This window comes from Bombina bombina, chromosome 1, assembly GCF_027579735.1.
Source record: "Bombina bombina isolate aBomBom1 chromosome 1, aBomBom1.pri, whole genome shotgun sequence".
Taxonomy (NCBI): Eukaryota; Metazoa; Chordata; class Amphibia; order Anura; family Bombinatoridae; genus Bombina; species Bombina bombina.
Window position 1 is genome coordinate 397,495,325 of NC_069499.1, and position 17,751 is coordinate 397,513,075.

A 17,751-nucleotide genomic window follows, 5' to 3' on the forward strand; every position below is an offset into this window, starting at 1 on the left:
GGACCCTTTTGGTGTGTTATTTGTTTGTAATTAATGTGTCTAAAACATTCTTCTCTTATTCATCACTACTTTACTTGGGGCTAATCTACTTTTTATCGTTGGGGCCCTCCTGCAAGTAATTGTTGGTTGGTCATCTAGTATCTGTTTTAAAATTGGGTCTCTTTTCAATAAGTGCCAGTGTTTGGTCATAATCTTTTAAAAAAATTTGAAATTCGAATTATAGTTATAAAGGCAGTTTTTTGTTTTTTCTCCTCCTTTGGTTGTAAATGAGGAGTGGGTGGGTATAGGATATTATTCCTATCTAACCTCCTAGCTCGCTCATATCTCCCTTCTATTAATTGCTGGGGATAACCCTTTTCTTTAAATCTTTCTTTAAGAATCCTAGATTGCTCATCCTATTTCTCTAGCGTTGTACAATTACGTCTAATTTGTCGGAATTGACTGAAAGATACATTCCTTTTCCAGCTGTCAAGGTGATTGCTGCCATAGTCCAAAAAATTATTACTGTCTACCGTTTTAATGTAGGTATACGTTTCAATATTCTGGTTAAGATCCCAAGTTAGAACTACATCTAAGAACTTAATCTGTTCTTTCTGAACATATGTGAAGATTAGCCCATACTCATTGTCATTAAGTTTCATTGCAAAATTTGTTGCTGATTCAGATGTGCCCTTCCAAATTATTAGGTCATCTATGTACCTACCATAGAAGACCAGGTTCTCCCCCCAGCTTGGATGGTAAATGTAGCGATCTTCAAAACTCCCCATCACTAAATTAGTGAAGCTGGGGGCGACCTGGTCCCCATGGCGGTACCTTTGACCTGTAGATAATAGTCATCAAGGTATTTAAAATAATTATGCTGTAGTATAAATTCAGTGGCTGATAACAAGAATTCCTTTTGGATACCAGGCATGTAAATGTCTTCTTCTAAATGAGATATAGATTCTAGTCCAACTTTGTGATATATTGGAATATAATGCATTCACATCGCAAGATAGCCACAAATAATTTTCAGCCCTTTTGACAAGGGATATTTTCTGTAGCAGCTCTGTAGTATCCTTAATATATGATGGTAATAATTTAACATATTTCTGAAGGTAGTAGTCAATATAAGAGGATAGTTTATTGGTGAAACTATTAATCCCTGCTATTATAGGTCTACCAGGGGGAGAAATAGCATTTTTATGGATTTTAGGTAAATGATGATAAGGTATGTCTGGGTTTCTAGGTATCAAATATTTTTCTTTGTGTGTCAATATGCCTATTTCATGACCATAATCAAGCAGAGTTACCAATTTTTTGGCAAATCTATCTGTAGGATAACTTTTAAGAGGTAGGTAATACTCTTTATCTTTAAAGATCCTATTGGCTTCCATTATATAATCCATTATATATCCCCCCCCCCCCCCCCCCCCCCCGATGTGTCTGCAGCATCCTCACATAGCCCCGCCCCCATTGCATCTGTAGCATCCTCACATATCCCCTCCCCTTAATGCGTCATGTCTGTAGCATCCTCACATATCCCCTCCCCCCCTAATGTGTTTGCAGCATACTCATATATTCCTTCCCCCCAGTGTCTGCAGCATCCTCACATAGCCCCTCCCCCTAATGCGTCTGTAGCATACTCACATATCCCCTCCCCCTAATGCGTCTGTAGCATCCCTTCATAGCCCCTCCCTCTAATGCTTCTGTAGCATTCCCACATAGCCCCTCCCCCTAATGCTTCTGTAGCATCCTCACATAGCCCTTTCCCCTAATGCACATGTAGCATACTCGCATATCCCCTCCCCCCTAATGTGTCTGTAGCATCCTCTCATATCCCCTCCCTTTAATGTGTCTGTAGCATCCTCACATATCCCCTCCCCCCTAATGTGTCTGCAGCATACTCATATATTCCTTCCCCCCAATGTGTCTGCAGCATCCTCACATAGCCTCTCCCCCTAATGTGTCTGTAGCATACTCACATATCCCCTCCCGCTCATGTGTTTGCAGCATCCTCACATATCCCCTCTCCCTAATGCTTCTGTAGAATCCTCACATAGCCCCTTCCCCTAATGTATATGTAGCATACTCGCATATCCCCTCCCCCTAATGCGTCTGTAGCATACTCACATATCCCCTCCCCCTAATGCGTCTGTAGCATACTCACATATCCCTTCCCCCTTATGCGTCTGTAGAATCCTCACATAGCTCCTCCCTCTAATGCATATGTAGCATACTCACTTATCCCCTCCCCCTCATGTGTTTGCAGCATACTCACATATCCCCTCTCCCTAATGCGTCTGTAGCATCCTCACATATCCCCTCCCTCTTATACATCTGTAGCATACTCCCATATCCTCTCCCCCTAATGCGTATGTAGCATACTCTCATATCCCCTCCCTATGTTTCTGCAGCATCCTCACATATCCCGTCCCCCTAATGCATCTGTAGCATCCTCACATATCCTCTCCCCCCTAATGTGTCTGCAGCATACTCACATATTCCCTCCCCTTAATACATCTGTAGCATCCTCTCATAGCCCCTTCCCCCTAATGTGTCTGCAGCATATTCACATATTCCCTCCCCTTAATACATCTGTAGCATCCTCTCATAGCCCCTTCCCCCTAATATAACTATTATACATGAATAGTCAAATAAGGTTTATACACTTTTGGCTAATTTGCTACACACATTAGAGAATGGTGAACCTGATTATTGTATAGAGTGTTTCAAAGAACTTCATATGGTTTTCCTTTCTAAAGAAATGTGTATGGGAGATATGAAGGGTTAAGTTGAAAATCAATCAGGCTAACAGCTGCGTGTATGGGGTGTAACAATACAATGGTGTTTTCATTGGTTATGTTTAGTTTATAGGTTAGAGCTCTGTCAGTTTTTAGATGCCCGAGGGAACAGCGTGCCAGCTGAGAATCTAGTTGCATGATTTTAATACATAGTGGGAACTTTCTGTACGCTGTGTTTTTATACTATTATATTAAGTGATTTTATACTTATCACTTGACTGAGAGCCTGTTCTTTTGCTTTTGGAGACTACGCCCCTGATGGAGGTGTGTGAGAGCCCAAGAACAGTGAGCTGGGACACTGAGAGATCCCAGTAGGTGCCACTAAGCACGAGTTAGTGCTGCCACACTTGTGAGTACCAGTCTATTGCCATACTGCTTGTACGATATTACACTAGGAGGCACCCTTCTGTGTGTTTGCACCATCACAGATTCCTTTTTTCTGATCTACTTCTGGGAAGGAGCGGCTTTTATCTGAGGACAAAGACACCAAGGAGTGCTAAACCAAGTGGAGTTTCATCTTTAGAGACTGATCACAGCTTGGACTGATAAGTCACAACATTTAATATGCAATAATTATAGTCACCATTTATATTTCTCTTGTAAGATGTATCAAGTCCACGGATTCATCCATACTTGTGGGATATTCTCCTTCCTTACAGGAAGTGGCAAAGAGAGCACCCACAGCAGAGCTGTCTATATAGCTCCTCCCTTAGCTCCACCACCCAGTCATTCTCTTTGCCTACTCTAAGTACTAGGAAGGGTAAAGTGAGTGTGGTGACAAAAATGTTAGTTTTTATTTTCTCAAGCTTATGGTCTCGGGAGGAAACTCTCCTCCCGATAAACATTCTAGAACTGAGAGCAGCATTCAGTGCTCTTCATGCGTGGCCTCAGCTAGCTGCGGCCAAATTCATCAGGTTTCAGTCGGACAACATCACGACTGTAGCTTATATCAATCATCAAGGAGGAACACGGAGTTCTCTAGCGATGATGGAGGTAACCAAAATAATCCGATGGGCGGAGGATCACTCTTGCCATCTCTCAGCAATCCATATCCCAGGGTAGAGAACTGGGAGGCGGATTTCCTAAGTCAGACTTTTCATCCGGGGGAGTGGGAGCTCCATCCGGAGGTATTTGCCTAGCTGACTCAGCTATGGGGCACACCAGAATTGGATCTGATGGCGTCCCGTCAGAACGCCAAACTTCCTTGTTACGGGTCCAGGTCCCGGGATCCCCAGGCGGTACTGGCCTATGTATTTCCACCGTTTCCTCTCCTCCCACGTCTGGTTGCCAGAATCAAGCAGGAGAGAGCTTTGGTGATTCTGATAGCACCTGCGTGGCCACGCAGGACTTGGTATGCAGACCTAGTGGACATGTCCTCGGTTCCACCGTGGACTCTGCCAATGAGGCAGGACCTTCTAATCCAAGGTCCATTATAACATCCAAATCTAATTTCTCTGCGTCTGACTGCTTGGAGATTGAACGCCTGATTCTATCAAAGCGTGGTCTCTCTGAGTCGGTCATTGATAACCTGATTCAAGCTAGAAAGCCTGTCACCAGGAAAATCTATCATAAGATTTGGCGCAAATATCTTTATTGGTGTGAATCCAAGGGTTACTCATGGAGTAAGATTAGGATTCCTAGAATATTGTCTTTTCTCCAAGAAGGATTGGAGAAGGGATTATCAGCTAGTTCCTTAAAAGGACAGATATCTGCTTTGTCTATTCTTTTACACAAACGTCTGGCAGATGTCCCAGACGTTCAAGCGTTTAGTCAGACTTTAGTCGGGATCAAGCCTGTTTTTAAACCCGTTGCTCTGCCATGGAGCCTAAACTTGGTTCTTAAAGTTCTTCAAGGGTTTCCGTTTCAACCTATGCATTCCATAGATATTAAGCTTCCTTCTTGGAAAGTTTTGTTCTTAGTAGCTATCTTTCTTTCATGTAATTAGCAAGAGTCCATGAGCTAGTGACGTATGGGATATACATTCCTACCAGGAGGGGCAAAGTTTCCCAAACCTTAAAATGCCTATAAATACACCCCTCACCACACCCACAATTCAGTTTTACAAACTTTGCCTCCGATGGAGGTGGTGAAGTAAGTTTGTGCTAGATTCTACGTTGATATGCGCTCCGCAGCAAGTTGGAGCCCGGTTTTCCTCTCAGCGTGCAGTGAATGTCAGAGGGATGTGAGGAGAGTATTGCCTATTTGAATGCAGTGATCTCCTTCTACGGGGTCTATTTCATAGGTTCTCTGTTATCGGTCGTAGAGATTCATCTCTTACCTCCCTTTTCAGATCGACGATATACTCTTATATATACCATTACCTCTGCTGATTCTCGTTTCAGTACTGGTTTGGCTTTCTACAACATGTAGATGAGTGTCCTGGGGTAAGTAAATCTTATTTTCTGTGACACTCTAAGCTATGGTTGGGCACTTTGTTTATAAAGTTCTAAATATATGTATTCAAACATTTATTTGCCTTGACTCAGAATGTTCAACTTTCCTTATTTTTCAGACAGTCAGTTTCATATTTGGGATAATGCATTTGAATTAATCATTTTTTCTTACCTTCAAAAATTTGACTCTTTTTTTTCCTGTGGGCTGTTAGGCTCGCGGGGGCTGAAAATGCTTCATTTTATTGCGTCATTCTTGGCGCGGACTTTTTTGGCGCAAAAATTCTTTTCCGTTTCCGGCGTCATACGTGTCGCCGGAAGTTGCGTCATTTTTTGACGTTATTTTGCACCAAAAATGTCGGCGTTCCGGATGTGGTGTCATTTTTGGCGCCAAAAGCATTTAGGCGCCAAATAATGTGGGCGTCTTATTTGGCGCTAAAAAATAAGAGCGTCGCTTTTGTCTCCACATTATTTAAGTCTTATTTTTTTCAGTGCTTCTGGTTGCTAGAAGCTTGTTCTTTGGCATTTTTTCCCATTCCTGAAACTGTCATTTAAGGAATTTGATCAATTTTGCTTTATATGTTGTTTTTTCTCTTACATATTGCAAGATGTCTCACGTTGCATCTGAGTCAGAAGATACTACAGGAAAATCGCTGTCTACTGCTGGAGCTACCAAGCTAAGTGTATCTGCTATAATTTTTGGTATCTGTTTCTCCAGCTGTTGTTTGTATTGCATGTCATGACAAACTTATTAATGCAGATAAAATTTCCTTTAGTACTGTTACATTACCTGTTGCTGTTCCGTCAACATCTAATTTTCAGAGTGTTCCTGATAAACATAAGAGATTTTATTTTTTAAATCCATTAAGAAGGCTATGTCTGTTATTTCTCCTTCTAGTTTACATAAGTCTTTTAAAACTTCTCTTTTTTCAGATGAATTTTTAAATGAACATCATCATTCTGATACTGATAATGGTTCTTCTGGTTCAGAGGTTTCTGTCTCAGAGGTTGATGCTGATAAATCTTTGTATTTGTTCAAGATGGAATTTATTCGTTCTTTATTTAAAGAAGTATTATTTGCATTAGAAATAGAGGATTCTGGTCCTCTTGATTCTAAATCTAAACGTTTAAATAAGGTTTTTAAATCTCCTGTAGTTATTCCAGAAGTGTTTAATCTCCCTGATGCTATTTCTGAAGTAATTTCCAGGGAATGGAATAATTTGGGTAATTCTTTTACTCCTCCTAAACGTTTAAGCAATTATATCCTGTGCCATCTGACAGATTAGAGTTTTTTTGGGACAAAATCCCTAAGGTTATGGGGCTGTCTCTACTCCTGCTAAATGTGCTACTATTCCTACGGCAGATAGTAATTCATTTAAGGATCCTTTAGATAGGAAAATTGAATCCTTTCTAAGAAAAGCTTACTTATGTTCAGGTAATCTTCTTAGACTTGCTATATCTTTAGCGGATGTTGCTGCAGCTTCAACTTTTTGGTTAGAAGCTTTAGCGCAACAAGTAACAGATCATAATTTTATAGCATTATTATTCTATAACATGCTAATAATTTTATTGGTGATACCATCTTTTGATATCATTAGAGTTGATGTCAGGTATATGTCTCTAGCTATTTTAGCTAGAAAAGCTTTATGGATTAAACTTGGAATACTGATATGTCTTCTAAGTCAACTTTGCTTTCCCTTTCTTTCCAGGGTAATAAATTATTATTTCAACTGTTTCTGGAAGGAAGGGAACTTTTTTTCCAAAGGATAAAAAATCTAAGGTAAATTTAGGTCTAATAATCATTTCGTTCCTTTCCTCACAATAAGGAACAAAAGCCTGATCCTTCATTCTCAGGAGCGGTATCAGTTTGGAAACTATTTCCAGTTTGGAATATATCCAAGCCTTTTAGAAAACCTATAGCCAGCTCCTAAGTACCCATGAAGGTGCGGACCTTATTCCAGCTCAGCTGGTATGGGGCAGATTACGTTTTCTTCAAAGAAATTTTGATCAATTCCGTTCTCAATTTCTGGTTTCAGAACATTGTTTCAGAAAGGTACAGAATTGGCTTCAGTTAAGGCCTCCTGCTAAGAGATTTTTTTCTTTCCCGTGTCCCAGTTAACACAGCAAAGGCTCAGCATTTCTGAAATGTGTTTCAGATCTAGAGTTGGCTGGAGTAATTATGCCAGTTCCAGTTCTGGAACAGGGGCTGGGGTTTTATTTTATCTCTTCATTGTACCAAAGAAGGTCAATTCCTTCAGACCAGTTCCGGATCTATCAATATTGAATCGTTATGTAAGGATACCAACATTCAAGATGGTTACTGTAGGACTGTCCTGCCTTTTGTTTAGCAAGGGCATTATATGTCTACAATAGATTTACAGGATGTGTATCTACATATTCCGATTCATCCAGATCACTTTTAGTGTCTGAGATTCTCTTTTTAGACAAGCATTACCAGTTTTGTGGCTCTACCGTTTGGCCTAGCCTCAGTTCCAAGAATTTTTTTCAAAGGTTCTCGGTGCCCTTCTTTCTGTAATCAGAGAACAGGGTTTTTTTGGTATTTCCTTATTGGACAATATCTGGGTACTTGCTCAGTCTTCTCATTTTCGAAGAATCTCATACGAATCGACTTGTGTTGTTTCTTCAAGTTCATGGTTGGAGGATCAATTTACCAATCAGTTCATTGATTCCTCAGACAAGTGTAACCTTTTTAGGTTTCTAGAATAGATTCAGTGTCTGACTCTGTCCTTGTCAGACAAGAGAAGTTTAACATTGATATCAGCTTGTCAAAACCTTCAGTCACAATCATTCCCTTTGGTAGCCTTATGCATGGAAATTTTAGGTCTTAGGACTGCCGCATCAGATGCGATCTCCTTTGCTCGTTTTCACATGCGACCTCTTCAGCTCTGTATGCTGAACCAATGGTGCAGGGATTACTCAAAGATATCTCAATTAATATCTTTAAACCGATTATACGACACTCTCTGACATGGTGGGCAGATCACCATCGTTTAGTTCAGGGGGCTTCTTTGTTCTTCCGACCTGGACTATAATCTCAACAGATGCAAGTCTTACAGGTTGGGGAGCTGTGTGGGGGTATCTGACGGCACAAGGGGTTTGGGAATCTCAGGAGGTGAGATTTCCGATCAATATTTTGGAACTCCGTGCAATTTCAGAGCTCTTCAGTCTTGGCCTCTTCTGAAGAGAGAGTTGTTCATTTGTTTTCAGATAGACAATGTCACAACTGTGGCATACATCAATCATCAAGGAGGGACTCACAGTCCTCTGGCTATGAAAGAAGTATCTCGAATTTTGGTTTGGGCGGAATCCAGCTCCTGTCTAATCTCTGCGGTTCATATCCCAGGTATGGACAATTGGAAAGCGGATTATCTCAGTCGCCAAACGTTGCACCTGGGCGAATGGTCTTCACCCAGAGGTATTTCCTCAGATTGTTCAAATGTGGGAACTCTCAGAAATAGATCTGATGGCTTCTCATCTAAACAAGAAACTTCCCTGGTATCTGTCCGGATCCAGGGATCCTCGGGCGGAGGCAGTGGATGCATTATCTCTTCCTTACAAGTGTCATCCTGCCTATATCTTTCCGCCTCTAGTTCTTCTTCCAAGGGTATTCTCTAATATTCTAAAGGAATGCTCGTTTGTCCTGCTGGTAGCTCCAGCATGGCCTCACAGGTTTTGGTATGCGGATCTTGTCCGGATGGCCTCTTGCCAGCTGTGGACTCTTCCGTTAAGACCAGTCTTTCTGTCTCAAGGTTCTTTTTTCCATCAGGATCTCAAAACCTTAATTTTAAGGTGTGGAGTTTGAACGCTTGATTCTTGGTCAAAGAGGTTTCTCTGACTCTGTGATTGATACTATGTGACAGGCTCGTAAATCTGTATCTAGAGAGATATATTATAGAGTCTGGAAGACTTATATTTCTTCAGGATGGTTTAGATAAAGGTTTGTCCGCAAGTTTCTTGAAAGACAAATCTCTGCTCTTTCTGTTCTTTTTCACCTGATATTCATTGTTTTGTACAAGCTTTGGTTCGTATAAAACCTGTCATTAAGTCAATTTCTCCTCTTTGGAGTTTGAATTTGGTTCTGGGGGCTCTTCAAGCTTCTCCTTTTGAACCCATGCATTCTTTGGTCGTTATATTACTTTCTTGGAAAGTTTTGTTTCTTTTGGCCATCTCTTCTGCCAGAAGAGTCTCTGAATTATCTACTCTTTTTTGTGAGTCTCCTTTTCTGATTTTGCATCAGGATAAGGCGGTGCTGCGAACTTCTTTTGAATTTTTTACCTAAGGTTGTGAATTCTAACAACATTAGTAGAGAAATTGTGGTTCCTTCATTATGTCCTAATCCTATGAATTCTAAGGAGAAATCATTGCATTCTTTGGATGCTGTTAGAGCTTTGTAATATTATGTTGAAGCTACTAAGTCTTTCCGAAAGACTTCTAGTCTATTTGTCATCTTTTCCGGTTCTAGAAAAGACCAGAAAGCTTCTGCCATTTCTTTGGCATCTTGGTTGAAATCTTTATTTCATCATGCCTATGTTGAGTCGGGTAACACTCCGCCTCAAAGGATTACAGCTCATTCTACTAGGTCAGTTTCTACTTCCTGGGCGTTTAAGAATGAAGCTTCGGTTGATCAGATTTGCAAAACAGCAACTTGGTCCTCTTTGCATACTTTTACTAAATTCTACCATTTTGATGTGTTTTCTTCTTCTGAAGCAGTTTTTGGTAGAAACGTACTTCAGGCAGTGGTTTCAGTTTGAATCTTCTGCTTATGTTTTTTCATTAAAATTTTATTCTGGGTGTGGATTATTTTCAGCAGGAATTGGCTGTCTTTATTTTATCCCTCCCTCTCTAGTGACTCTTGTGTGGAAAGATCCACATCTTGGGTAATCATTATCCCATACGTCACTAGCTCATGGACTCTTGCTAATTACATGAAAGAAAACATAATTTATGTAAGAACTTACCTGATAAATTCATTTCTTTCATATTAGCAAGAGTCCATGAGGCCCGCCCTTTTTTTGTGGTGGTTTTGATTTTTTTGTATAAAGCACAATTATTCCAATTCCTTATTTTATATGCTTTCGCACTTTTTTCTTATCACCCCACTTCTTGGCTATTCGTTAAACTGAATTGTGGGTGTGGTGAGGGGTGTATTTATAGGCATTTTAAGGTTTGGGAAACTTTGCCCCTCCTGGTAGGAATGTATATCCCATACGTCACTAGCTCATGGACTCTTGCTAATATGAAAGAAATGAATTTATCAGGTAAGTTCTTACATAAATTATGTTTTTCGGCTCGAAGAGTTTCTGAGTTATCTGCTTTACAGTGTGACTCACCTTACCTTGTTTTCCATGCAGATAAGGTGGTTTTGCGTACCTAACCTGGATTCCTTCCTAAGGTTGTTTCTAATAGGAATATCAATCAGGAAATTGTTGTTCCTTCACTGTGTCCTAATCCTTCATCAAAGAAGGAGCGTCTGTTGCACAATCTTGATGTGGTTCGTGCTTTAAAGTTCTACTTACAAGCAACTAAGGATTTCCTTCAAACATCTTCATTGTTTGTTGTTTATTCTGGTAAGCGGAGAGGTCAAAAGGCTACGGCTACCTCTTTCTTTTTGGCTGAAAAGCATCATCCGTTTGGCTTATGAGACTGCTGACCAGCAGCCTCCTAAAAGGATTACTGGTCATTCTACTAGAGCAGTGGCTTCCACATGGGCTTTTAAAAATAAGGCTTCTTTTGAACAGATTTGTAAGGCGGCGACTTGGTCTTCGCTTCATACTTTTTCCAAATTTTACAAATTCAATACTTTTGCTTCTTCGGAAGCTAATTTTTGGATAAAGGTTCTACAAGCAGTGGTGCCTTCCGTTTAAGGTACCTGTCTTGTCCCTCCCTTTATCAGTGTCCTGAAGCTTTGGTATTGGTATCCCACAAGTATGGATAAATCCGTGGACTCTATACATCTTACAAGAGAAAACAGAATTTATGCTTACCTGATAAATTTCTTTCTCTTGTGATGTATCGAGTCCACAGGCCGCCCTGTTTATTTAAGACAGGTAGTATATTTTTATTTAAAAAACTTCAGTCACCTCTGCACCCTATAGTTTCTCCTTTTTCTTCCTAGCCTTCGGTCGAATGACTGGGGGGTGGAGCTAAGGGAGGAGCTATATATACAGCTCTGCTGTGGGTGCTCTCTTTGCCACTTCCTGTAAGGAAGGAGAATATCCCACAAGTATGGATGAATCCGTGGACTCGATACATCACAAGAGAAAGAAATGTATCAGATAAGCATAAATTCTGTTTTTTTATTGTTATTATATAGTGTCATATTGGTCTGTTTTGCGCCCCCTTGAGTGGTGACGTGGGAATGTCATCAGGTTTTTTCTGTGTTTAAATCTGTTGCTAAACCTTGGAGCCTTAACCTTGTTCTTAAAGTTTTGCAGCAGGCTCCGTTTGAGCCAATGCATTCCATAGATATTAAGTTGTTATCTTGGAAGGTTTTGTTTCTTATGGCTATCTCTTCTGCTCGGAGAGTTTCGGAACTCTCAGCTTTGCAGTGCGATTCGCCTTATCTCATATTTCATGCAGATAAGGCAGTTCTTCGTACCAAGTTAGATTTTTTTTTTTTCCTAAGGTTGTTTTGGATAGAAATATTAATCGGGAAATAGTTCCTTCTCTATGTCCTAATCCTCCTTCTCATAAGGATCGTTTGTTGCACAACTTAGATGTTGTGCAGGCTCTTAAATTCTATTTGCAGGCGACTAAGTCTTCTGCATTGTTTGATTTTCTGGGAAACCCAAGGGTCAGAAAGCTTCTGCTCCTTCTCTTTCTCTCTGGTTGAGAAGTATTATTCGTTTGACATATGAGACTGCTGGACAGCAGTCTCCTGAGAGAATCACAGCTCATTCTACCAGGGCTGTTTCTTCTTCTTGGGCTTTCAAAAATGAGGCTTCTGTGGAACAGATTTGCAAGGCTGCAACTTGGTCCTCTTTGCATACTTTCCCAAATTTTATAAATTTGATACTTTTGCCTCAGCTGAGGCTTCTTTTGGGAGAACGGTTCTTCTAATGGTGGTGCCTTCTATTTAGGCGACCTGTCTTGTCCCTCCCTAATCATCTGTGTCCTCTGGTTTGGGTATTGATTCCAAACAGTAATTGATGATTCAGTGGACTCGCCATATCATAGGAAAGAAAACATTTTTGCTTACCTGATTTCTTTCTTTCCAGATATGTTAAGTCCACGGCACCGCCCTTTAGTTTTAAGACATTTGTTTTTTTTTTTTTATTAAACCTCAGGTACCTCCTATACCTTGTGTTACTCCTTTTCCCTTCGGTCGAATGACTTGGGATTGTGGGAAGGGGAGTAATACTTAACAGCTTTGCTTTGGTGCTCTTTGCCGCCTCCTGCTGGCTATTAGTGATATTCCCACAGTAATTGATGATTCAGTGGACTCGCCATATCCGGAAATAAATTTATCAGGTAAGCATAAATTTAGTTTTTTTATCCTAATCTGAAGTATTCGAAGAAGAGGCTGCTTCATAATTTGGCTGTCTGCTTTTAAAATCCTTTGATAGCCTGTAAATAGAATTTTGACAATCCTCTAGTCTGTATTCAGAAGGCTTACTTGGAGGCGGGACAGTCTTTCTAAATGTATTAATGCCCATTCTACTTGGTCTTCCTTGCATAACTTTTTAGGCAGTTGATTCTGGACATGTATTTTGTATGTATTAAATGTACATATATTTTGTCAGCATAGAAAAAGAAAAAAGAGCAGTCACTATTCTGTGTGTAAAGTAAAAAAATTTTTTTTACAATATCCATAAAGTAAAATCTATCCAACAGACACGGAGACAGACAGAAGGGCAACAGTCTGATGCGTTTAGTAATACCTGCTCTTTTCGTTTGGTTGGGATGCTTAGTGGTTTGACAGCTGCTACTGCACTCTGGGCTTTCTGCAAGTATTGAGTGACCTGTTAGTTTCACTTCCAGTACTGTTTACTTCTTGCAATTTGAGCACTTAGAAATTCTCAGTGTAGCCACAGTCTATATTATGGGTAAGAAATTGGCTTCCTTTTTCTATAGCATTCACTGAACAGTGAGCTAGCTGTAATTGCTCTAGAAGACATCAAGCTATATATGCCTTCCTGTAGAGACCCCAGCCCTATTGTGGGGCTGTGATAGCAAGTAATGGAGCCGGCACAAATTAAGTTTTAAAAAAGAAAAGGTAAACATCTTTTTAAAACGATAAAGAATACATATTGCATTGTTTTCTATTCAGTATAATCCTCTTCTTAGTGTTTTTTTTTTAAACAATAAAACAGACTAAAATAACCTGTGTTGCTTGGTCCTTCCTTCCCAGAATTTTGCTTTGGGTCTAATGGACCTTTACACTAACTGAAGGTTTCTTTTGGTCTTAAAGGGACATGAAACACAATTATTCTTTCATGATTCAGGATAAGCATACAATTTTAAAGAATTTGCTTCTATTTAATTTGCATAGTTATCTTGGTATCCTTTGTTGAAAAGCATACATGGGTAGGCTCAGGAGCTGGTTGCTAGCTGCAGTTTAGTGGCTTTGCATATATGCCCCTTGTCATTGGCTTACAGATTAACTAGTTCACAGTAGCGCATAGCTGTTTCTTTAATAAAGAATACCAAGAGAATGAAGCAAAACTGATAATAGCATGAAGACCAAGAAAAAATACATTCTGGAAGCTTGTCACATCCAATGTGCTCACCTACTACAGTGCATTTACTGTCTTTCTAAAGCAGCACTTAAAAAAATATTGTTGCAATGCTTCCTGGAATAAAGTTAAATTATCTAGCAGACTCAAAGCAATTTGCATTGGATTGAGTGAATTGGCCACTGCCTATAATCAACCAACTATTTAAATCCAATGTTGCATGCCTGCTTTACCACTTAATTTTTCTTTTACTGTAACTGCAATATCAACGAGCTTGCAGGTTATTGCTTTTCCACAGCATGTACAGCAAAACACATTTCCTAGGAAGGCCAAAATACTAAAGTTGTGTGTAGCTATTTTTTTTTTATCCTAAAATGCGTTTGATCTTGATAATTTAAGACTCAAATTTTTATCTAAAAAATCTGCATTTAAAAAAAAAGTATTTTTTTTTTCTTTCCAGCTCAATACAACTCCAACAAAAGGATTTGTTTCTCCTGGGACACGTATTCTTGGATTTAAGAGCTCAAAGAAGAGCTTGGTAAGTTCCAAGTCTGCTTCCCTTTCTCCTTTGGTGTTAGAAAGCTGAGGGAATTTGTAAACAAGCTTGGTGTGATTCCTGTGTGACAATTGGGAGTATCCACTGTTTTATGACTTTTTTTTTTATTTATTTTTTAAATATTTAATACGGGGAAAAAAAGCTGAAATGGAAACTGGCACAGTACTTCCTATAGATGCTCACTGGCTGGGCTAATGGGAATGCTGTTCCAGTATAAAGGGAAAGGTAAAATGTAAATTTTCATAATTCAGGTACAGCATAAAAAAACTTTCCCATTTAATTTTATCAATTTTGCTTGGTTTTCTTAGTATTCTTAAAGAACAATTCATGGTAAGCTCAGGAGTGTGCACGTGTCTTTAGCCACCTGGCAAAATTGCTTTACCGCTCCAGTTCTGGTTAGCCCATAGTTGTTCCAGGGACCCCTCCTGCTCTCCTTTCTTCTTGTGCACAGTACATCATCCTGATGTCCAGTTTAAGAAGCACTTAGAGTATGGAATTTAACAACTTTACAATTTACTTCCTTTATCAAAATGTGCACAATCCTTTCACTTTCTGTAGCACCATGCTCCTCCTGAACATGTGCAAGATTTCACTGTAAATGCAATTTTGGGTAGGGGAAATGTGACTTTTCAGAATAAAAACAAATGCTCAGTTGAAATCCATACTGTTATTGCATTGTCTTTATTATTCATGTGCTAATTTATGCAATTCTATTGTATTTGATTGTCTTTTAAATCCTCTTTCCCTTGTTATGTATCCCTTCTCTGAACAAACTGTACTTCACATGTTTTTTCTTTCATGTAATTGGCAAGAGTCCATGAGCTAGTGACGTATGGGATATACAATCCTACCAGGAGGGGCAGTTTCCCAAACCTCAAAATGCCTATAAATACACCCCTCACCACACCCACAATTCAGTTTTACAAACTTTGCCTCCTATGGAGGTGGTGAAGTAAGTTTGTGCTAAGATTTCTACGTTGATATGCGCTTCTCAGCATTGTTGAAGCCCGATTCCTCTGAGTACAGCGAATGTCAGAGGAATGTGAAGGGAGTATCACCTATTGAATGCAATGGTTTTCCTCATGGGAGATCTATTTCATGGGTTCTCTGTTATCGGTCGTAGAGATTCATCTCCTACCTCCCTTTTCAGATCGACGATATACTCTCATATACCATTACCTCTACTGATAACTGTTTCAGTACTGGTTTGGCTATCTGCTATGTGGAGGGGTGTCTTTTCGGTAAGTATGTTTTTTATAACTTAAGACACCCCAGCTATGTTTTGGCACTTTATGCATTTATATAAAGTTCTAAATATATGTATTGTACTTATATTTGCCATGAGTCAGGTTCATGTATTTCCTTGTGCAGACTGTCAGTTTCATATTTGGGGAAAATAAACATTTTAAGAAATAGTTTTTCTTACCTGGGGTTTAGTCTTTTTTTCAGATTGACTATATTTTTCTTGCAAATTGCGGGCAGTACTAGGCCCGCAGGTGCGCCAAATGCTAGACTTTATTGCGTCATTTCCGGCGTCTTAGATGACGCCGAGTTCCTACACAGGGTTGCGTCGTTAGTGACGCAAGTGTCATTTCCGGATGTTGTTGGCGTCAAAAAAATTTCAGTCACGTGCGTCATACTTGGCGCCAAATTTTTTCATTATTACCCCATTGCTATTTGGCTCTTGCCTTTCTCTATGTCAGAGGGCTATGCTATTTGCATTTTTTTCCCATTCCTGAAACTGTCATATAAGGAAATTGATAATTTTGCTTTATATGTTTTTTCTTTTACATTTTGCAAGATGTCACAATCTGATCCGGTCTCAGAAGTATCCGTTGGAACTTTGCTGCCTGACATCGGTTCTACCAAAGCTAAGTGCATTTGTTGTAAGATTGTGGAAATTATATCTCAGAATGTAATTTGTAATAGTTGTCATGATAAACTTTTACATGCAGACAATATGGCCATCAGTAGTAGTACATTGCCGGTTGCAATTCCTTCAACTTCTAATTTACATGATATACCTATGAATTTTAAAGAATTTGTTACTGATTCTATTCAGAAGGCTTTGTCTGCATTCCCGCCTTCTAATAAACGTAAAAGGTCTTTTAAAACTTCTCACAAAGTTGATGAAATTTCAAATGACCGACAACATACTGAATTATCCTCCTCTGATGAGGATCTATCTGATTCAGAAGATCCTTCCTCAGATATTGACACTGACAAATCTACTTATTTATTTAAAATGGAGTATATTTGTTCTTTGTTAAAAGAAGTGTTAATTACTTTGGATTTCTTTCATGTAATTAGCAAGAGTCCATGAGCTAGTGACGTATGGGATATACATTCCTACCAGGAGGGGCAAAGTTTCCCAAACCTTAAAATGCCTATAAATACACCCCTCACCACACCCACAATTCAGTTTTACAAACTTTGCCTCCTATGGAGGTGGTGAAGTAAGTTTGTGCTAGATTCTACGTTGATATGCGCTCCGCAGCAGGTTGGAGCCCGGTTTTCCTCTCAGCGTGCAGTGAATGTAAGAGGGATGTGAGGAGAGTATTGCCTATTTGAATGCAATGATCTCCTTCTACGGGGTCTATTTCATAGGTTCTCTGTTATCGGTCGTAGAGATTCATCTCTTACCTCCCTTTTCAGATCGACGATATACTCTTATATATATATACCATTACCTCTGCTGATTTTCGTTTCAGTACTGGTTTGGCTTTCTACAACATGTAGATGAGTGTCCTGGGGTAAATAAGTAAGCTTATTTTCTGTGACACTCTAAGCTATGGTTAGGCACTTTTTTATAAAGTTCTAAATATATGTATTCAAACATTTATTTGCCTTGACTCAGGATGTTCAACATTCCTTATTTTCAGACAGTCAGTTTCATACTTGGGATAATGCATTTGTTTCAATCATTTTTTCTTACCTTAAAAAATTTGACTTTTTCCCTGTGGGCTGTTAGGCTCGAGGGGGCTGAAAATGCTTCATTTTATTGCGTCATTCTTGGCGCGGACTTTTTTGGCGCAAAATTTTTTTATTTTTTTTTCTGTTTCCAGCGTCATACGTGTCGCCGGAAGTTGCGTCAAAAGTGTCGGCGTTCCGGATGTAGCGTCATTTTTGGCGCCGAAAGCATTTAGGCGCCAAATAATGTGGGCGTCTTATTTGGCGCTAAAAAATATGGGCGTCATTTTTGTCTCCACATTATTTAAGTCTCATTATTTATTGCTTCTGGTTGCTAGAAGCTTGTTCACAGGCATTTTTTTCCCATTCCTGAAACTGTCATTTAAGGAATTTGATCAATTTTGCTTTATATTTGT

The 17,751-nt window shown here is 39.5% G+C and overlaps 1 protein-coding gene across 1 annotated transcript in view; it reads left to right on the top strand.

Annotated features, from left to right (window-relative positions):
- RIF1 (replication timing regulatory factor 1) overlaps positions 1-17,751 on the top strand; it is a 675,273-nt gene that overhangs the window by 529,898 nt on the left and 127,624 nt on the right. Inside the window, exon 30 of the mRNA XM_053712714.1 lies at positions 14,330-14,407. Within this exon, the coding sequence (XP_053568689.1) occupies positions 14,330-14,407 (78 nt within the window). The remainder of the gene's footprint in view (positions 1-14,329; positions 14,408-17,751) is intronic.